General features: G+C 34.2%; 2 protein-coding genes across 3 annotated transcripts; both read left to right on the top strand.

The window, feature by feature from the left end:
- The first annotated feature begins 4,337 nt into the window (after nt 1-4,337).
- Nucleotides 4,338-7,160, top strand: LOC130729943 (transcription factor CSA-like). Its single transcript, XM_057581797.1, has 3 exons — nt 4,338-5,486; nt 5,688-6,140; nt 6,374-7,160. Exons 1-3 carry the CDS (start codon nt 5,072-5,074, stop codon nt 6,649-6,651), a joined length of 1,146 nt encoding a protein of 381 aa, XP_057437780.1. The 5' UTR covers nt 4,338-5,071; the 3' UTR covers nt 6,652-7,160.
- Nucleotides 7,161-15,731: 8,571 nt separating this feature from the next.
- On the top strand, nt 15,732-19,146 carry LOC130732559 (WUSCHEL-related homeobox 11-like). 2 transcript variants are annotated; one of them, XM_057584582.1, is made up of 3 exons: nt 15,732-16,391; nt 17,915-18,090; nt 18,770-19,146. In XM_057584582.1, exons 1-3 carry the CDS (start codon nt 15,767-15,769, stop codon nt 18,791-18,793), a joined length of 825 nt encoding a protein of 274 aa, XP_057440565.1. In that variant the 5' UTR covers nt 15,732-15,766; the 3' UTR covers nt 18,794-19,146. The 2 variants fall into 2 exon arrangements, with proteins under 2 accessions (XP_057440565.1, XP_057440564.1); XM_057584581.1 differs by having other exon boundaries at nt 17,891-18,090; nt 18,770-19,143.
- The last annotated feature ends 3,871 nt before the right edge of the window (nt 19,147-23,017 follow it).

The following is a 23,017-nucleotide window of genomic DNA, read 5'->3' as shown; positions in this document are numbered from 1 at the left end:
GATAATTAGGTACATCCTCATTCTGAACAGGTGCTCCAACACACCAAACGTACCTGAGGCGATAAGTCAAAGTGTATCAGCCCTCAGTAATATCTCGTCGACGTCAGCTCGACATCTGCATCATAGTTCTTCTCACGTATCAGACTGCAATACGTTGCCTGTTGGTGGAGAGGTCAATATCCACGTCGGCGGATACTCATTATCATGAAGCTTGTAACCCGTGCTCTTTGCGATTCGGGCTTCGTTCCACATCATGTCTAGTATCGACTGCCGTTAAACACCCACACGACACACAACAAACATAGAGGGTCAACTTCCAAAAGAAATTCCAAGTAACAGAAAAGATGATGGTATAAGATACATGACAATAACGCTCATAGAGTATCATCATCATAAAATATCATACATTAATACGAGTCAAGGATGTGGTGATACAATTTAGATTGCACAAGATGATAAAACGTAAGCACTTCCAACGAGAATTATGATTGCTGGTGAATGATTATCGATATAGACAATGGAAACGGAAGATGTAACTCTTACAATCAAGGTGGAGATTGTTGGGGTTGACTGTAATGGTGGAACAAAGTCCTACATCACCCAATATGTTAAATAAAGAAGGAGGTAAAAAATATGCTATTTTAAAAGTCACACATTGCGTAGTGTAGTGAAGAAAGAAGGAGATTAAGATTATAACTTATATATTGGACTCAAGTTCTTTATCTTCGATGTTTCAGTTAGTAGCAATTTAAGCTTATATCTAACTTAGTTTAAATTTTTGTTTGTAAGAGTTTGAGTGTACCGAAGTATTAGAAAAGATTGAAAGAAGTCTATGTTTTGTAAAAAATTCACATAGTGATTTTTCTTTGATTATCAATTTTGACTATGAGCATGAGATTTTTCTCCGGTTTAGAATGTTTTTCAAATAATATTCTTGTGTCTTGATGATTTTGTTTATTTTTTTTCCTTAAAATTAGTTATTTTTTAACCTTTTTTTCCACTTATTTATAATGAGCTGAGTGTAAGTGTAAGAGTAAGAGTATAAGGTCATGTTGCTTACTCACATGCCCAAAATATTTTTATACGGTGGGAGGGAAAGAAAGCAACTGAAACTCTGAAAGGAAATAAATTAAAGAAGAAAGAAGGGGTTTTTTGTCAAAATAAACAAAGGCCTTTATTGGAACTTTTCCATATTTTTTACTCAAAAAGAGATGTTTGAAATGACAAAAGGGATCAAATTGATTTATGACTATAACGAAATTCAGGATCTCCTTGAAGAGTCAATGGATCAGCTTAGATCATGGATATGATTTCTATATTAAATTCTTGTTTTAAGATGCACCTCATGCTTTAAAAAAATTAACATCATTTATGTTTTTTTTGAACTTATCATTTCATTTATGTTGATATAAAGCCTTTACTCAAAGCAATCAACTTAATAATTCTAGTTAGCTTTTTCTGCTTATTTATTTTTCAGCTTAATTTGCATGAGCATGTGTCAGTTTGTTATAGTGCTGAACTAGGCCAGCCCCTCGTGCGCATGGAGCTAGGTTGAATTTCCTCGAACACGATATTAATTTTATTAATATAATTTATATCAAGTGGCTTCACATGACCTAGACAGGAAATTCTATAATGTTATTGTAATGGACATAAAGTTACGTACGAGACAGATGCATTTTTAAATCCAGTCTTGACTGACGGCACTTTAGTACTAGCCTAGAATACTACTTTGGTCAGAAATAAATTCAAGAAGCACATGATCTGGTTAAAGAAAAAACTTCAATATATATAATAGAGACATTTATATTATATTATTGACACTCAATTTCAACCAGCATCCAAAGTGAGAAAGAATAAAAAAAATATGATATATAACTAATAAGATGAAAAAATGAGAGAAAAATAGAATGAAAATAAAAGTGAAATTAAAATGGAAGAAAAGGTCAAATATAAATGTGTGAAAATTGTAATATAGACATCTCATTATTTTTATAAAATGTCAAAACTATTAAGAGTGTTTGTATAAACATATTCTAAAAAAATAAAATGAAAGCACATTAAGTTAAATCCAACCTTATAGTTCCAATGGTTTTTCTTGTATTAAAATGATGTGCATCAATTGAAAATTAACGGCTCGTTTGGTACACCGTATTAGACATGATAGTATAAGCTTATACAATACATTATGGGTTTATCCATTGTTTGGTGCTCACATTGTATTGTATAAGCTTATACATCAATCTCCTCTTATACATCAAAATGATGGATTATGTAATCCACCTGTAGATGATGGATAAGACATGATAAGAGTGCAATGTATAAACTACTTCAATATATTTAATCAACCGCTACTACAATCACCCTCCACACCACCGCCTCCACCACTACCACCACCACCACCACCGCCAATGCCGCCATCACCACCATTGTCGCTGCCACCACAACCACCCTCCAACACCACCACAGTCGTCGCCTAACCACCACCACCACCACAACCACCTCCTCCATCACCGCCTCCACCACTACCACCACCACCACCTTCACTGTCGTCACCACTACCACCACCACCTTCACTGTCGTCACCACCACCACCACCACCACCACAGCCACCCTCCACCACCACCACCGCCTCCACACTAACGTCATTGTCGCCGCCACCACCACCACGCTCTAGTCATCGTTATCGCCACTACCACCACCGCCTCTACTACCACCGTCACCACCACCCACCACCAGCACTGTCGTTGCTGCTACTACCATGTTTCACCACTGCCACCATCGTTGATACCTTCATACCACCACTTTTGCCGCCCCCACCCTCCACCACCACCGCCACCATCCACCACCAATGTCACTGCAACTATCGCCGCCGCCACCACCATTGCCACCATCATCACCTTCCAATACCACCGCTGCCACACCACCAATGTTGCCACCAAATTATACAGTATATGACCAAACATTGTATAGTATTAAAATTTTATCAGGCCTTATCCTATCAGGTCTAATACAATCAGGTCTTATACTATCATACCTTATACTATACAGCGTACCAAACGGGCAACATGCTCCAAACTTAGTAACTTGATTATAGACTTTCAGATACTATTATTTATCTAATACAATAATACAATTGATTTTTAAATACTTAAACAATACAATCATTTTTTACATTCTCTTTTTTCATATTACATTAATTATATATAATGTATTTATGATTAAGATTTTATGATGAACCATATTAAAAACTGGTCTATCTATGAGTCATGTTTTTACAATTAACACTCAATGCATATGTTTTAATGTTTTTAATATATGCTCCTTATATTATTTGTTAGCCTAAAATTAATGTGTAGAAAAATCGTTTTAACTCGTGAATCATGTTTTTATGTCCACACTAGTCAAAGCCTTATTATTATTATTTATTTATTATTATTAATATTATTATTTTCTAAGAGATTAATGTAAGGAGAGAGAAAGAGAGAAGATGAATAGACAGATGTGAGGAATATAATAGATTAAGTTGTTTGGTATTATAGAAATAGAAGAAACAAATGATGATAGGTTGTTTTACTAAAAGACATTATTACCCAAATCAAAACATAAAAAAATTCAAACGTAAGAGGATTAGTAGGAAACGAGTGAAAACTTACTCCATATTTCATTTCTTCTCACATATGAAGAGAACTGAAAAAGTAAGTCGGTCCTAACTCTCTGGCCTTTTCACCATCTCTACACCAACAAACAAAGTTACTATAAGTTCTCCCCCCTAACTCTCTTCTTATCTTTCTCGATTTTAATCAAAATAATTTCATAATAATAATGATATAGTGATAAAACGGGGAAATGTGTAATTACACACTCTCTTCCATTTTCTCTTTAATTTGTGATGACCATAAAAAGGTGTTGGGTCCCACCTTTTTTTTTCTCTCCTTTCTATTTCAGTCTCTTCTCCCAAATAAAGACAAAGTTTGACTACTCTTTTCTCTCTTCCTTATCCTACTCCCTCCTACCAATACAATCGATTATTTTCACTCACATAATATATGAGAATCGGTCATCATCTAATCACTTACTAAAAAGATAAAGTGTTGAACCACTACGTCAATCAAATCAATTTAGTTTTACAGTGAATTTTGGTCTATAACATATAACATATATGATGTAATAGGAGATAAAAAGGTAAGAAGAAAGTAAAATTGGTAAAAATGAGAAGAAGAAAAAAAACAAGAGTGTAGAAAAACGTGAATGACACAGGTGATGAGATTGAAGATTTTAACTTGGTTTGTTGGGTTTCAAACTCATAAAATTTCCGTTCCCTGTGAAAAAGCAAAAAGCTATCAGAAACAGACAAACTGATTCTGGTTTCATGCCCCAAACCCCGAGAGAAAGAGAGAGAGGTTGTGTGTGTACTGTGCTGTGCAAGCTGCAAGCAAGGAAAACGCATCAGAACCAGATCAGTGACAACCCACACGAGCGGTTTTTGAACTCCATGCACACCATCATCATCATCATATTCCACTTTTCTAAACAAACAAACCCACTTTACTTTCATCTCTCTCTCTTTCTTTCTTTATTTATTACTTTCCTCTGTGAGAGACAGAGAGATCAGTCTCAAAATAAGCACCCCCTGATTCTCACTTCACTCACTAGCTACTTCCTTTCTTTCATTCTTTCTTCACATATATGAGAAGAAGCTAGAGAGTGAAAAAACAAACATGTGAACTTTCACAACACCTTTCCTTTAAATTGTTCATCTTCTCTTCTCTTCTCATTCTTCTAAACCAACCCCACCTTTCAAAATTTCATACTCTCTTTCTCTTTTCTTCTCTCTGATTTCAAAAGACAGAGAAAGATGAACTGTTTTCATTTTCACATCCTTTCTTTACCTTTCACCTGACATAGTAAGAAAAGGATCTGTTTTCCTTTCATCACATTTTCATGCTTGTTCTATTCCCTTCCAGCATTGTCGAGGAGAGAACAACAACAACCCATTTTTAGTTTTACATCAAAGCTGAACCCTTTCTGATTGTTGTCTTTAGTTCTTTTCTTTTTTGCCTGAGTCATCATGAATCCTCAGCACTTGATCAATGGTTGTGAAGGTTTCAGTAGTGGGGATCATAAGAGTTTCTTGATCCCTTCACTACCTGTTCCTTCTTCTCTTCTTGTTGGTTCCCAATCTCCTGTTCCTTTTCAGGTTTTGACACCCTCAATGTTCCAGGCCCAAGAAAACAGGGGAATAACAGAGAGAACCAACAATGAAGCTGAAAGGGATTTGGGGCTTGATAGCAAGAGCTTGTCTTTGAAACTAGGTGATGAAGTTGAAGCTCCAAAGGGCTCTGGTTCAGGGAAAATTGGGTATACTAAGCTTTGTTCTAGAGGACACTGGAGGCCAGCTGAAGATGCACAGCTTAAGGAGCTTGTTGCTCAGCTTGGTCCTCAAAATTGGAACTTGATTGCAGAGCATCTCCCAGGAAGATCAGGTATTATATAATCCACACCCCATTCAGGAAAATTGCACAAATTTCATATTAATTTGCATTGAAGTTTCATTTTTGGTGAATGCTTTTTGAATATCTAACAAATTTGGAAAAATATTTGTGGATGATTTCCATTTAACAAGTACATTCAATGTATGGAAAGATTAATCTAACCCTGCATGGCTGTTTTTTCTTGTTTATTAGGCAAAAGTTGCAGATTGAGGTGGTTCAATCAGCTAGACCCAAGAATCAACAAGAGGGCATTTTCTGAGGAGGAAGAGGAGAGGCTCTTAGGTGCTCACACAATGTATGGTAACAAATGGGCTTTGATTGCTAGGCTTTTTCCTGGAAGGACAGATAATGCAGTGAAGAACCATTGGCATGTCATCATGGCTAGGAGGCACAGGGAGCATCCTGGTAGTGGTAACTACAGAAGGAAAAAGCCAGCTGTTGAAAAAATTCCAAAGGGTTTAGAATTGACCCTTTCAAACAATGCAGCAAGTGAATCAAAATCAACAATCTCAAGCACCATTGATGAATCTTCCTCAACTTGCACTAACCTCTTCCTCACTCCCCCTTCAGCAAAACTAATTCTTGGACTTAATCATAATCTGGGTCATGTTCAGAATCACCACCAAGGCTCTGGATCAGTCACGGGTATGAAATTAATTATTTGTCTTAATATTTTTTATTTTTTCTCCATTATTTGTATGTTTGGTTCGACTTCTAGTTCATCAGAATCAATTCTAGAACCTAGAAGCTGAAGTTTTCTCCATAAAATTGATTCTGACTTCAAAAGTTATATTAGAAGAATTTTCAAACATGCATAATGTGACTCAATTTTTATATTAATATAATATAATGTTACTGTTTGTATTGTGGGATTACAGGTCAATCTGGAGAGAGGGTAGTAGTGGGAACAGAGAATGTGAGTCTTGATAAGTTTTTTGGTGCTTGGAACAAGAAACCCATGGAGGTGGACCAGTCCAATTTTTCTGAATCAACAAATTCAGAAGTTTCAGTATCTGAGTCAGTTGCTGCTGCTGCTGCCAATAGGTCAAACTTTAACCTCTCAATTTCTGGAGAAAGCGGAAACGTGGGTGGTGAGAGGATTAACAACATGCCATTCATTGATTTTCTTGGAGTAGGAGCTGGTTCTTCTTCTTGATAGCTAAATTGTTGAAACAATCTTCAAAAGAAACAAAAGCAAAAAAGTGCATTCCCTTGTGTTAGGTGGAAATGGGTCTGGTTCTTCTGTAGTGTATTCCCTTGTGTACAGTTTGGTCCCAAAAAAGGTAAAAAGTAAAAAAGTGAAAATGTAAAAAAAATGAAAAAATGAAAAAAAAAAAAAAAGACTTGAGTAAATGGGAGAGAGAGAGATCAGGGAAAACCGGGTTGTTATGAACTTATGACATAAGAGTAGTTATGAGATTTGAAAAAGTACAATGATTTTTCAAACTCTGGGTTTTGGACTGTTCCTGCAATGAATCAGGGCTTTGTTATTATAATTTATAACTGTGCTGCTGTTGCTTTTGGCATTTTGTTTATCAGAAAGCCAGAAAATTTCTGACATGGACACCTCTTTCCGTGAATCAAACGAACCGACCTGTTTTTGATTTTGGGTTTTGTAGCTTTTTTTACTGTGTATTTGGTATTAGTAATTTGACCATATTTGACATGCACACAGAGCAATTATTCTATCTACATAGTTCACTCAATCTTTTTCACTACCTTTTTTACTATCATAAATGGTTGGTTCTCTTTCAATAATTTGGTGTACACTTAATTAAAGAAGATCACTACTGAGGTAATAAGCAAGATAATAAATATATATGATGTGATTGAAAAAGGAGATAGAGAGAAAGAAAAATGAGTTTTGGCGTGGGTGCATTGTTGAATGGTACACCCTCCGGTCACTATTATAATCCAAAGTTAGTTTTTTAGATTAATTTAATAAATGATGTATGTGGTCATTAAAATGGTCACATATATCATTTATTGAATGAATCTACAAAACTAACTTTTGCTTATAATAGTGACCGGAGGGTGTATACAGTATCTCACCCAGTATCATTACTAAATTTTTTGGGATAATTCACTAACATGAACTTTTATTTAGTTTAACTTTTTTTTACAGCAAAGAGAAATTTTATTAATTAAAAAAGGTATATGAGAATAACTCTCTCATAAAATATAGACAAACATCTAACCTGACAAAACCCCTCCCCTTGAAAGCCAGACTTAGAAAACAATGTTTCATTAAAACTTTATTAGAAAAAACTCATTTATTAAAAAATCTATTGAAGAAAAAAATCTAGTTTAATTAACTGGGGAACGGGAGATGATGCATATGACTCATAATATATACCCAGTTCGAATATGTGAAAGAATATGTAAATGTGTGTCTGCTACACTTTGTTTGGTTAAAGAATGAATTTCATAATTTATTTGAAAATATAAAATTTTTTGAAATGGAAAATATAGAAAGTTACTTTGACAGTCAATTTACCTTTCTAACGATGAGAATAAATTTTTTATTTGATCTCTATTAATTTTTTTAAAATTAATTAATTTTTGGAGCTCAATATTTTAAGTGCTTAATTAAGATGAATAACGGGAATTGGGCATGGCATGCACCAAAAATTTGGTGAGGGACCAATATCGTTTTCTTAATAACATGCTAATATTATTCAGTTTCATTGTTTGGGATATAACTGAATATTAAAGGGGATTAGGCATGATACTAGTTTTGTTAAATACTTAAATGATGAAATTCTGTGTCCCTCTGTCCCTTTATATGTCTTTATATGTTTCGAGCAAAGCTGGTCAAGGCTATGATGTATCTAATCTGTTCTGAAAAACGTGATATATTAGAGTTCATTGTAGTTGGTATGGGTCAATTTATCGATTAGAATTTTCTTAATTTTCTTATTATCACCATCTTTCCTTTTGCAGTATTCATAAGATCTCTTTCCTATTTAATAAGCAAGAAGTGAGAAATATTCAACTTATAAACTTACATATAAACTTAAGAAAGTTTACACTAGAAAAGATACAAATCGGTCAATTCACATGTCGGCATTGCCATTAAAAATAAGATACAGATAAAGGTAATCTAATAATATGATCTTTAGATGTTTACGATTATGAGTAAATTGCTCATTTATATCACCCATCTATTTCACATTTTTTTAATTATGTGAAATCTTTCACATATTTTAAAACCTACACAAACTTCTAATTTTTTTTTTTTTCCTTTGGCCACAGTCTTCACGGGAAGAGAGTTTCACGTGACTAATCTAGCTCGGACTACAGTAGTGATGTCCCTAGTCACAAAGGTATTATTTTTTACTTCAGAGGGGATCGAACCCGGGCCAGAAGTCTAGGCAAAATCTCTTAAGGAAATGCACATTCATCATTTGTGTCACCCTTGTGGTTACAAACTTCTAATTTATAAATGTACTACAATATTTTTTTTATTTAATGGCAAGAGAGAATTATAATTAAACTGAACCGAACCTAAATGGATTGAGAGCTCGTCTAACTGAAAAATTTCTAGACCAAATGGCCCCTCAACCCATACATCATGTTATCAAGAAAAAACATATTAATTAAACATAAAATCAGTTGTCATATTGCAGTTTCTCGTGGTTTGAGCCGAATCTAAGTGCAAGCAATATGCAATCCTCCATAATAATTTTATTGTAAAAAAACTGAATCCTTGTTAGAGAATGAACATTAAGTATTCGATATTTACTAGAGTACTGAACATTTTATTGTATATAAAGGTGATTTAGATATTATGCAATTTAAAAGGTGGTGTGGTTAAAAAAAAGAGGCGGAAAAAGTAATTTCCTTTCCTTTGACTTGTTTTTCCAAAATGTGAGATGGGCTTTATGCATTTTCAGCCTAAACTATTGGGCTTTTACATTTTATAACGAGTGGGACTGAAAGCAACTCCTTAATCCAAAACCTTTTTTTTGGGCAATCCTTGATCCAAAACTTGAATAAACAAAGCACTTAGGATGTAACAAAAAAAAAACAAAGCACCTAGGGACAATTGATAAGCTAATTTTATGTGTGTGTGTGTGTGTTTTTTTTTTGATAAGCCATGTGTGTGTGTGTGTTCCTTGCAAAGTTAATACCCTATGCAAATTCTAATCAAATTTGACATGCATGCTCTTCACCCCGTTGAAATGCCCCTTTCCATTTTATATGCTAGGAGTTGGAGTGTATAAAATTTTATATGGTTGACTTTTATAAAATAAAAAATAAATGTTGAACAATAGATTGTTAACAAGAGGCTAACTAATAAAGTGGTGGGTGGAGGGGTGAGAATAGACTGAGTCTAGGTAGGTTTTGCGTAAATAGGCCTAGCCTGTTTAAAAATCATAAGGTCTGAGTCTGGCCTGTGGCCTGTCAAAGGCTTTTTCTCGAGTCTGGCCTAGCCTTCTCGAAAGCCTGGCCTGACCTAGTAGCCTATTTAAAGGCCTGTTTCACAATAAGAGTTTTACGTTTGTTAACAAACTTATTTGTACATAAGCTATCAAACTTATAAACTAACGTGTTAAATTATACGAAAATAAAATTTTCACCAATTAGACTCATAATATTATAAGCTATTAGGTAGAGATGAAACAAAATGAGAGATTATGTTGGTTTCTTAGAGTCGGAGAGCCAGTATAAAATCACATTTCATATTAAGGTATTTAAATATGTTATATATCTATTTCTAAATAGACTTATAACTTTGGGTCATTATATAAGTCAATCTGTTTAAATATATAAAAATGTCTATAAGTATATAGTATTAAGATATTATGATAAATTTCTAATATATAGACATCATCAAGGGTAAAATATATTTATACTAATCATATTTACAATGTACCAGAAAAATAGTAATCATTTTTACTTAAATAGACTAACATATAAGGCTTAGAGGCTTTTTGAATGACCTGGACCAAGCATTTTTAACTAAATAAGCTTTTCAAAAAGCCTTACCTATTTACTAATTTGGCCTGACCTGACTTGGGCATGTGGTAGACTAGGCCATAGGCCCCTAAGAACGGTATGGCCTATTCCCACCCCAAGGTGGAGGCGGCTAAGGTTACTTTTTATTTTGTCATTATTGCATTTTAAAGTGGTACAAATATATCTTAGATTTTTTTTTTCTTTTGAAAATCACATATTTTTTTATTGTGTTGTGTGTTAGATTTGCATTGTGGATTAATTAGTTGTATTATCTATTTTAAGAGATTTGTATATGAAGCTTTATTGTTTATTTTATTGAGTACTATATTACATTTATATTTAATTTGTGTATGATATTGTTCGAGATATTATTGATTTTCAAAATTAAGCAGATATTTTCAAACAGTTCTCCTACACGTACCAATATGAAGCATCCATCATGATCCGCGAATACTTACGTCATGTATGAGTATTATTTGACTTAATATTATTATATATTATTTTAATTTTAAATTATCTTGTAATTGTGGATAATATTTTGAGTCGTCATTTGTTATTCCGTGAAATAGGCACAGAAATGTGCGGTCAATAAAAACAAAAAATGCTAGTCTTAGAGTAAGGTTAGCATCTTAGAAAGCACAAATAGAGGATGAACGAAAAGAGGGGAACAAAGATGAAGAGAAAGACGACTAGCTGGGAAAAAAAGAAAAAGAAAACAAAGAGGCTACCAATAGCTCAAACAGTCAGTAGTCACCTACAGAAATGAGCGTTGGTTATTACTGACAGACATTAAGGTCATGAAGGATTGCTAACAACTCAGTATAGACTATAGATACTGTCAGAAAAACCTATGTGACCCCCATAGCTAGGTAACTAAGTATCATCCCTTAGCCAAGCCGTTCCACCAATTAACTACCACCTGTATTCAGAGCCACGAAACCATAAAAGGGAGGTTGCTAGTGAACCCAACACTAAACCGACTAAACCTACACATTCACATCATAAGAATATAACTTCTTGCACCATGTAATACAGCACCAACGACACTCGTGAAATATTATATGCAACTGTGAAGACTAATTTTACAAAAGTTGAACAATGAAGAAAAATTAAAAAAATATTATTTTCTTTTTTTGCTTTACAAATTTTTATTTTTCACAAATAAAATTTTTATTTTTCACGACATATGAGTAACAAATAAAATTACAGTGTACCATATCTTTATGGTAGATTTGTTTTTGTTACAACAAATAAAATGGCTTTGGGCCTTCTGGTTTACTTTTTGTGCTTTGTTAAGTGGGTTGATTTTCTATTGGGCTGAGTTGTCACCAATTCTGCTGGTTTTTGGTCATTTTAAGATGGGTTGTATATCTTTACCATTTACTTCAACGAAACACATATTTTGCATTTGAAAAAATAAAATAAATGAATACTACTTTCATCAATGAAAACCCATATCTCCATTCTAATTAACATTAATTTCATGGGTGTATATTGATTTATTTTCTATGTTAAGGACATTGATAGCGAAGAGAAGAAATATGGTGAAACTTTCAAAATACATGTAAACAAATTTATATACAAGTTTCAAAAAAAATAGACAAAGAGACAAACCTTCCCCCGCCCAATATTTGCTCCTCCCTTTCTATCTTGAAGGAATTCATGGTTTAACCAATGTTGTTCATAATATGTGCTTTTTTATAAATAAATAATTATTTTTGGTGACAATATTGTATTGTATAGTAAATATTGCATTGTATAGGTTTAACCATCAATCAACTCTCATACATTAAAATGATGGACAAAACATGATAAGAATGCAATGATGTATAAGTTACATGAAAATACTTTATCCACCAGTACTACAAACACAACCTTCCACCACCCTCCACCTCTGCCACCATCACCGCACTAACGATGTCTCCACCACCTCCACTTCCACCCTCCACAACTGCTACCGCCATCACCATCACCATCGTCACTGCCGCAACCGCCGCCACTACCACCACCACCATCATCACCATAATCTTCCAACACCACCACCACAATCACCACCCGAACCGTCACCGCCATTGCCGCCATCACCACTGCCACCCTACAACACTACCACCACCCCCACCACTACCACCACCTCCCTCCACCGCCACGAGCACACCCTCCACCACCACAACCGCCATGACTCACCAACGCCACCGTTAGCACCACAATCACCTCCCTCCATTGCCTTCACCACCATCACTATCTGCCGCCATTACCCACCGTTACTGCCACATCACCTCCTTCCACCGTTGCCATCACTCAGCATCACCACTGCCACGCCTCTACTGCCACCGCCACAACAATCACCCACTATCGCCACCACCACCACTACTGTTGTCGCCGCCGTTATCACCACCATCTTCACACCCACTAACATCATCATCATTTTCATACTATATATCATTATTTAATATTTCATAAAACATAAGATTATATTAATTTAAACGACATAATAAGTTATACAGTATATGACAAAAATGTTGTATTGTATTAAATTTTTATCAAACCTTATACTATCAGGTTAATACTATCAGGTCTAATACTATATGATTTTATACTATACAACATTTCAAATGAGCATTTGATATTGTTATGAATTGTTAAAACTGATAGACTCATGCATGTGGGATAATTTGATGCGACAACAATTGTTTATAAGTGTGTGTGTTGGAGTCCAATTAATTGATTAGACATTTTAGACTAGACCACCTTCACATTCGTAGTTATACTCTCTTGGATCTATCCCATAATTTTATTTCACCGTGCATCCAGTCCAACAAGTGGGATCAGAGCCCACTTGTCCAACAACCTAAGATAAAAAAAAGAGCTATGAGATTTATAAGTGTGATTGTTAGACATGCAATTGTGTTATGACATTTCGGACTATACTACGCCTACATTCATAGTTAGCACTCACCTGGACCTACCACATAATTTTGGACCACTACACCTTTAACCCAACAAGTGGTACATATTAGAACTCACTTGCCAAACACTCTAAGATAAGAAAAAAAGCCCAAACAAAACAAAGAGTAATGAAAAAAGACTGAAATAAAATGGGCTTGGTAAAAAAATCTATCAATTAAGAATCAAAGTTATGGACAGCTGAGACTCAAGTTTAGGATGAAGGAGCCCAAGTCCAGAATGACACAATTTGTGTGTTTCAGTTTGATTATAAGTTTAGACAAAGCAAATTCATCTAGACAATCCCAGTTGATTTGAAGGAAAGTATTAAAATCAATAGTCACATATTAGATATATAATTTGAAGGGACAATAGTTTATAAGTGTGTGTTAGAAAATCAATTGCCTTAAAGAATTAAGACATTTTGGACTAAATCACACCTGCTTTCATAGCCATCCCTAACATAATTTAATTTTGGGTCACTATTTATCCAACCCAACAAGAATTAGTTCTTCTTATGCTTGTAGTATGGATATATGGATTGGAAAATCCCTGGGTATATTATACCACACATGTGTCATATGATCTATGCTAAACAAAAACCTTAATATATTAAAAACATTTTCTAACAAAATTTATTTTTAAATATATTAGAATTAGGTAGGCCGAACTCAACCCAGAAGCTATCTCAAGAGTTGAGGTTTGCACTATCATTTATAAGTGCTTGATTGGTCACATCTCTAGTCAATGTGAGACTCCAACACACCTTGACATCTGAAGCGTGGAATGAAACGGGTTACCCAAAAATGATGAGTCAACAAATAATCTAAGATAGGCTCTATTACCATATTAGAATTAGGTAGGCCTAACTCAACCCAAAAGCTAACTCAAGAGTTGAGGTTTGCACTACTATTTATAAGTGCTTGATTAACCACATCTCTAGCCAATGTGAGACTCTAACAAAAATATATTCACAGGTTTTATCAGTTGTATCGATTAGTATCATAGTATACTCGTTCACACGATCCCAATGAGTCCTTATTTGCCTTTGACCATATGTCTATTCATATAGAATTACATGAGAGATGACTTCTTTATTTAGGTCACGTTTGGAATAGTCTATTTAAGTTTATATGTGATATAATGACTCTGTAAGTGTTTGAGGGAGCTTTTATAAATTATGACCTACATAGAAGTTATTTTAAACTTATTTTCATAAGATGTTTAAATTAACTTATAAATTAATGCTGTTTATCTATTGAAAAAAAAAGTTTAAAATTTATAAACTCTAATACTCACTTATGTATAACATACTCGTAATTTCAATAAACTTGTTAACTTACAAACAAATGCTTATACGTACACATTGTCATAAGCATTTAACTTCTAAATTATTTAACTAAACACAGACTCATGGTATAATGGTAAGAAAATAATATGTAAGTCATTACTCAACTTTTTTTATTTATTTTACATCGAAAAAATAAATGACATTCGATATGAATTAATTTTTTAACATTCCCCTTTTCAACCCATAACTTCAATTCTTTGCTAATAAAATAGCAATTTTGTCACATTTTTTTTCCTTCTTTTCACATCACTTTACTCATCAAATCATTTATTATCTCTCATTTCTTTATTTCTTGTTATAGTGGCCGGTGAGTGGAAATTAAGTGTGAACATGACGTTACTTTACATATTGACTAAAGTTTTATTCACACTCAAATTTAAAGTGGAAAAGAACTAGAAGAAAAAAGAGATAGAAAGTATATGAGTTCAAATACAAAAGAGATAAAGAAATTTATGTGAAAAGACATACTCATTTAATATGATTGATTTTAAAATCTTGATGGAATTAGTCTTAGTCTTATAACAATAAGTTTGTGAAATTCTTCAGTGCACAAAAAATTAATAATGATATATACACACCTTATTTTTTAAATACTTCATTTTCATCTCTTTTTATTTTTATCTCTCTTCTCTTATTATTTATCACATCTCATATTTTTTTTCTCTTACTTTTTTTTTTCTTCTCCTCATTCCACCTATTTCCACCTCTTTTAAAGGTGTGAAAGCCTGAAAGGAACATTATTCCACAAAAAATGTATTAGGCGTGAATAAATCACAATTCCAAAAATAATAATAAAAGTAAGGTAAGGATGAAAGGAGCCTTGTGTAACTTCACTAGTAAACATTCTCCACCTCTTCACATTAATTAACCCTCGTAGAAACAAAGCAGTTTACTGTACCCCATGTACTTTTATTTATATTTATATACATGTATGTCTCTATCATATCTAATAGTATTATTTTACCTAGGTTTCAGTTTCAACATAACATTTGTTATTTCATCTTTGTGCATTGGAATGGAAGATCATCAGGGGCAGAAGGACCCCAACACCAAAAACAACAACGCTCCAAGCCCCCACCATGGCTGCAGCTCCGAGAAGAGTGAACCGGTTAGGTCAAGGTGGACTCCAAAGCCAGAACAAATCCTCATCCTTGAGTCCATCTTCAACAGCGGCATGGTGAACCCACCAAAAGATGAAACCGTCAGAATAAGGAAGCTCCTTGAGAAATTCGGCACCGTCGGTGACGCCAACGTGTTTTACTGGTTCCAGAACCGCCGCTCCCGATCTCGCCGCCGCCAGCGCCAGATGCAAGCCTCCCTTGTTGAGCAGAGAAACAACCTGCAGAACAACAACATGCAGCAGCAGCTTCTTGAAGGTGCACCAGCTGCAGCAAGTGCTATTCCTTGTGATCAAGCTCAGGGTCATCCCAACCTTGCTGCTGCAATTTCCATGGGTTTTGGTTCTTCCTCTTCTCCATCTTATCTTGCTGGTTCCTCTTCATCTTGTGGTGTTGGCCAACAAGGCTTGGATGGTTACTTCTCACTTTCTCCTCAAATGGGTTACCCGGGAATTGATCAAAGTTTTGCTGCATCATCTCTTGTGTATCCTCCTGTTGCTCCTAACTTGAACTACCAATCTGGTAATTAAATTGCATGCCTATTCTACTCACAAAATTTCAATTTTTTAGCATGTTTGAATTAGTTTCTATTCATCAAAATCATTTCCCAGACCAACAAATTACTTATTGAGGTTTTTTCTTCTAATTGATTCCTACCTCATGACTAACTAATTGTAAACCTGTTTCCAAACATGCATTTTGAGAACTAGTTTTATTAAAATCAATTCTGATACTTAATGCATGTTTGAAAACTCTACTACAATTGTTGATTCTCAAATTAGAAGCAATACCGATGAAAAGCTTCCTTGAGTAACTTCTGAATTTCAGAGTCGATTATAGTGAAACAAAAGCCGATCCAAACATGTTAAGAATTAAAGAAAAGCTTACAAACATATATGCATTTTATTGCTTGAACCAAAGTACTATTTTTTTTCCTTCAATTTTTGTTGTTGTTGAGTGTCTTCTTGCATAAATTTCCCATCTAGAGGTTTCATTCATCTTTCCTTCAAGAATAGTAGCCTTCAAGAAAACGAGTAGTAGGATCCAGAAATTGTGATTGAAGCTAGCGTTATTAATTTAACGCGTTTTTGGGAGTTAAAGTTTATTTCTTTTTTCGGGTTATTAGGTTTTTAAGGTCGGCTATGCACAATAAAGTGAGAACCTTTTCCATGATTTGACAGTTCTTCTGTGTTTTGAATTGCATGAAAGTTGTACTTTCCGGAAAAACATGACTCTACTTTCCGGTTGCAGTTTCTGCTCCTTCCTTTTTACTCATTCTCTCACTTCTCTCTTTTCAGGTTTCTTCCATCAAACAAAAACTTCTGTGCAAAGATTTCCAAACCCTAGTTTATTTTTTTTACCCTCATTCTCATTTTATTTGTTTGTTTCCCCCTTTTAGTAATTTGGTTACTCCTTCCTTTCTTCCCTGGATATGCATCTATCATGTCAAGTCCATCATACTTACATTTGACCTGTAACCTCTGACTAATGACGTGGTCATCAAAGACAACTTGACATAAGGTGTGAGATCATTTAACAAATTCTGTGTGGTTTAAGCGGTTTAGAGTTTGATTTTTAATGAAAAAAACTTTTTGGTGAACCTCATACTAATTGGGTAAGAGACTGGTCTTACAGTTATTAATTGTAAAACTAAAAAAAGACATGTTAAATCATTTGTCTTAATGTCTTATTCTTTATTAGGCTAATGAGATTTTATCATGTCAATTAAAAATTAGATGAATATGAAATTTATAATATGTTTTTAATTGACATGACACAATTTTATTGATAGGACAAAAAATGAGATAATTTTATAGACTAAGGATATTGATCGTGGCGGTGATACATGGTTGAATAGATTTATTACAACGTGCGTTACTGCTTGATTTCTTGCATTTTTTAAGTAATTGGCCGGAGCATTGTTGAGTTTCAAAGCGTTTTGATGGCATCAGCTTTTTATTTCTTGATTATTTTATGATTGGTGTGTTCTAATTTTTTTGTTTTGCTGATTTTGGGGGAAGGATATGAGGGTTCTAATGTTTCAGGATACATCACGGTGTTTATCAATGGGATTGCAACAGAGCTTCAAGGGGGGCTAATAGACATGAAAACTATGTTTGGGGAAGATGTGATGTTAGTTCATTCCTCTGGAGTTCCTGTTCCCACAAATGAATTTGGGTTCTTGATGCAAAGCTTGCAGCATGGTGAAAGCTACATTCTGGTTGGCACTTAGCATAACTTCAACTCAATTGCTTCTATTCTAAATCTGCTGCTGTTTTATACGATTGATTAATTCTCAATTCTATGGTTTGAACATGTTAAGAACTTATCTGCTTACTATAAAATTTAAATTTAGCATATATTATTTGCAATATGATTTTTATGCTTAAGGATAATTTGCAAAAATACCCTCTTTTAATTTGTGGAGGAGTCTTTTTATATATCTATAGTAGATAAAGTCTTAATAAACACATGCTAACTTAATTGATGTGATGACCAATTCTTCTTAGAAGATTGTGTATTTAATGTTCAATTTCCGCTTCTCACATGAGAGTTGTGTTGGTAACAATTTGTAAGTGCTTAACAAATGGTTTTAGAGGCATACTTATGGTGGTGAAGCTGAAATCACCCAAACACTTTCTTGAAAAAAAAAGCCTACAGTCCAACTTTTATTGTTTTTACTTGAATTTTTATTTTTAAACACCAGAAAGTAAGTTCACAGCATATATTGTCTATTTTTCTCTCTAAGTTTTTTTTTTTATCTTCTTGTTACTCACATATATATCACTTCTATCTTTTCTATTAATTTTTGTTTAGTTAGACTAATTGAGGATTTTTTTCTCTCACGCAAACATCTTTTTCTTTTATGTGAATCCTGATTCTTAAATTTTGTTTTACAGGTCCCGAAGGCACCACAAGAATGAAACCATCAGCCTATGTAGCAGACGTGGAAGCTTCCTATACGTGTTTCTCTGACTGCTGCTTCTCTCTTTTTTCCTTTTACCAATTTCGTTATTTCATATAATAGAGATCTATCGTGTGATTTTAGTAGCCCATATATCCCTCTATCTACCTTAGCAAAGATATATACTGTATGTTCTTAGTTTGGTTTCAGTACAAACATGTTTTATGAAACTCTAGATATTTGATCAAAACAAGTTGTGTAATGTATTTTACATAGCTCATTCAGTTCTTGGAAATGCTTCTAAGTATGTTCTCTGACTGAAAAAAAAAACATGATAGAGTAAATTCTTCCTTGACATGGAGGTTCTAGCTTGGGCTTGGACATGTTAGTCTCCCATGTAGGATAGTTTACGCGCGATATTATTAAAGCAAGACATTGTCTACCATGACGAAGGAATACATAATTCACAAGTCAAGGAAATTCTTTATAAATTAGTTTTAGCGAGAATATTGTAAGTAACCTACACAGAATATTAATTTTAACAGTCACAATAGAATTTCCTTAAAGTAATTAAGTATTTAATGATTTGAGAAAGATAACATGATAAAGCAAAAACTAAAAAAATAATGAATCATGTGCAATATAATCATATCAGCACTAATTGACTAGATTCCATCAAAACTCTGTAGTAAATAAGGTGTGTTTGGGTGAAATTAGTAATAGGATGAATGAGCTCTTATGAAGTGTTCTTCCTGAATTAAGATTAGCTGGATCTATTGATCTCCAGAGGTGGTGCACAACCTTGAATAACTTTCCTGACACGATGGATCTACATTGACAAACTGCAGAAGACACTCTAACGCTCAAGTTAGTGAGAAAGCAAATTAAAAAATGAATCTCAGAGTCTAAAAAGAACTCAAAGTTTACACAATGAGTAATGTGTGTCTGTAAATAACAACTTCATCTGTATGTATAGGTTCGATAACCACCATATTTGTGCCTTAAAGGAAGGTCTTCCATGATCTTGACTACCTTGCGATATTGTCATTTAATATGTCAAAGTTGATCCTCTTAGCTTTTGTTGGGATGAGATGTTCATTAACAAAGTCATTTCGTGTGACCTTTTCAGAAAGGGATGCTTTTGGACCTTTGACCAGGCTGGAACATGAAATTCTTGTGTTGCATCCATTTTTGCATTTTGGTACCTTATAAAAAAATATCAAGAGTCATTTTATAAAATTTGGAAAGAATCTCAGATATAAAATTTAGTGACTATTGGATTCAGATCCTCTAAATTGAGAGTTAGTTTATATGGTAAAGTAAGTTATCACAATTATTAATAAAATTGTTTTATTGATTTTTCAAAATAAATAATCACTATTAATGACTGTGATAATTTATTTTATCTTATAAAGTGAGTCTCATTTTAAAATGAGTCATATCGGTTCAATAAATGAAAATGTTTCTGGAAAACATGTCGATCAAGGTTTACATGTGGACTCGTCTTCTACTCATCCAAAAAAATTCGCAGCAAGTATCTACAGAGAAGCTAATACGATCGCTGATACTTTAGCAAAAGAGAGCTGTGATCGCACTACCCCACTGTTTGAGCTTTTACTTCCTGTGGTGTGACTGTCTTAGGCTTGCTGCTGTAGCCGGACTGTGCTCTTTTTGTACCCGTATTGCTGGTTCTACAGGCCTGCAATTCTTGTTTCCTCTTGACAGGGTGAGGTGAGGGTGCGAATTGGATTCCCTTTGGTCTGTGTTGCTATGTTCTGGCTGGGACGCTGGGTTGTGATGTCTACTGTTCTTTGAAAATACTCTGTTATATTCTTTTGTGTTTTTATCTTGCTCTCTTGATTCTTTTACTCTTATCTGTTTGTTTTTGTTGCTGGGAAGTTCTGAACTTTTTAACCCCTTTGCTGCTTGTACTTTCTCTTTGTTGCTTTATATATATATATATATGTTCATCTTTAAAAGAAAAGTATTTGCCTTTCCTCAGTACATTATGATGCTGTAATTAATTACAATTAATACCCCGTTCCAAAAAAAATACAACTAATACCAACCATTTCCTATGTGAAATTTCATAAAATTGATCGCATCTCTGCATTATCAAATTTATTATAAGATCACATGTACATGTTGCTTTTCATCCTTAAAGGTATCAGAGAAAGAGCGACAAGGGAGTAGGGTGGGGAATTAACAAACTAAAGCTAAACAGAGTATTTGAATTAGTATAGTAATTTGGTTGGAAACATATCTAACTCTCTTTGACTTGTTTTGTCTATCTTTTTCCCATCTATATATTCCTCTTGGAGCAAAATAGGGGAACCCTGACAATTGTCAACAATCTCACGGACAGCTACTTGTCTCTCTTTTAAGATTCATTGAACTTTCAATTTCGGAAACATATTTTCATGCAAAGAACAATCACTTATCAATGGTAGGAACAAACTAGGATAGTCTAACCCATGTAGTGGAAAATGATTAGACATGCTGGTTGGCACAGTTCAATTCCATCCTGAAAGAAAAAACTAATATAATGCTTGACTCAGCAACAATTTTATCGTATTAGCTTTGAGCTTAGATTTCAGTTTACAAAATATAATTTGAATCATAGATTTATAAAAATAGAGCTTAACCGAATGTAATTTTATTGTAATGTGATTTATATTTGCATAATTTTAAGAAAATATCTAAGACCAACTGGACAAAGTCCATGGTACAACATTGTCTGCATGTGTAGCAAGTTTAATCAATATGCATTCCTAGTATGGACAAAGTCGATGGTACAACATTGTCTGCATGTGTAGCAAGTTTAATCAATATGCATTCCTAGTATATGGCACAAGAGTTGCATCAATACGAGTGCAACGGTTCAACTCAACAAGACGTCATCACTCAAAGAAATCAAAGCATCCACCTCACAAAGATAAACAAGTATTGTTGATCAAAGAGATGAACGGTAAAAAAGAAAGACTGTGAGATTATGTCATCCCTACAAATAGTGAAATCTAGCAAGGTCCATACACTCATAGTATTATCAGTTGAAGCGCTAAAAGCCAAGACAATGTGCAATGGAGTTGCACAAGTCTCCACCAACATCTAATCACCGAAGTCCAGGAAGACAAAGCTCATATCGTCCAAAGCTCAAAAGTGTCACAAAACCTGAATACTTTATCTGATATTCACATTTACACAAAGTAAAGTTGTTCACTAAGAAATCAAAGTCATGATGACTCAAGGTTTTAGAAGAGGTACGAGTCTCTTGAGGAAGTAACTAGAATCAAGTTTAGCTCCCAAGGAAGTAACTAGAAACAAGAAACCAGAAGACAAGTACTATATGCTTTTTCTCTTGTGATTAGTTAGGCCTATTGCAAAAGTACTAATCAAGGCACATACCTATCTCTTTCACAAAAGCTATGATGAGCGCCTATTAGTTGAAAGAAGATATGTCTTATCAAGCACAAGCTTCCATGACCAAACAACTACATAGATTCATACCAAGTCTAAGTATGACGCGCCGAGTCAACCAAGCTTATCCTACAACTGTCTTAGACGATTAAGACCCGAGCTCAAGCATACTTCAATAACGCAAAAGTCCTCATCCTTCTGACACAGAGCAGAGAAGTTGACTACATGCATGTACCTATGATTAGAAAGCTACTTTTCTACTCTTCAACATTCCTTTGCATACACTCAGTAAGTCTTAAACCACAAGAGGAGGAGGAGGAGGAGCAGAAGAAGAAGAAGGAGGAGGAGGAGGAGGAAGAGGAGGAATTAGGGAAGACGTTAAAGCTAACTCTTTGAGTCGATCGGAAGGCTGACTCTAGATATTAACATTGTCTAGGCCGACTCAACAAACGTTAAAAACCGACGCTAAATGATAAAAAATAAAACAAAAGCTCATTTAGAGTCGGTCTAGCGTCGACATTTGGGCAGACGTTAAAAGACTCGAAGCTAACTCTTTGTGTCAATTTGAAGGCTGACTCTAGATTTTAACATTGTCTAGGTCGACTCAAAGCTGACGCAACTCGTCGAAGAAACAAACTGACGCTAAATGTGTCCCATTAGTATCGGCCCTATAGAACGACTATAAAACTGCCACAATTGCGTTGGTTTTGGCCAACGCTAATAAGAGAATTAAAAAAATGAAATAATAGTGGCTTGGATAGTGAAGCAAATGAATCCATCATTTCGGTAAGGTTCTTAATTTTATCAATTTCAGTTTACAAGGTAT

The sequence above is a fragment of the Lotus japonicus genome, chromosome 1 (genome assembly GCF_012489685.1).
Source record: "Lotus japonicus ecotype B-129 chromosome 1, LjGifu_v1.2".
In the NCBI taxonomy this organism is placed as follows: domain Eukaryota; kingdom Viridiplantae; phylum Streptophyta; class Magnoliopsida; order Fabales; family Fabaceae; genus Lotus; species Lotus japonicus.
The sequence above is the reverse complement of the archived record's forward strand: the minus strand, read 5'-3'. Positions and strand labels throughout refer to the sequence as shown.

Bases quoted from the DNA above. Each gene is read 5' to 3' on its own strand.
- LOC130729943 (XM_057581797.1), top strand. From the start codon at position 5,072: ATGAATCCTCAGCACTTGATCAATGGTTGTGAAGGTTTCAGTAGTGGG. The intron at 5,487-5,687 runs GTATTATATAAT...CTTGTTTATTAG, and splicing joins GCATCTCCCAGGAAGATCAG to GCAAAAGTTGCAGATTGAGG. The intron at 6,141-6,373 runs GTATGAAATTAA...GTGGGATTACAG, and splicing joins AGGCTCTGGATCAGTCACGG to GTCAATCTGGAGAGAGGGTA.
- LOC130732559 (XM_057584581.1), top strand. From the start codon at position 15,767: ATGGAAGATCATCAGGGGCAGAAGGACCCCAACACCAAAAACAACAAC. The intron at 16,392-17,890 runs GTAATTAAATTG...TTTTGGGGGAAG, and splicing joins TAACTTGAACTACCAATCTG to GATATGAGGGTTCTAATGTT. The intron at 18,091-18,769 runs GTTGGCACTTAG...TTTGTTTTACAG, and splicing joins ATGGTGAAAGCTACATTCTG to GTCCCGAAGGCACCACAAGA.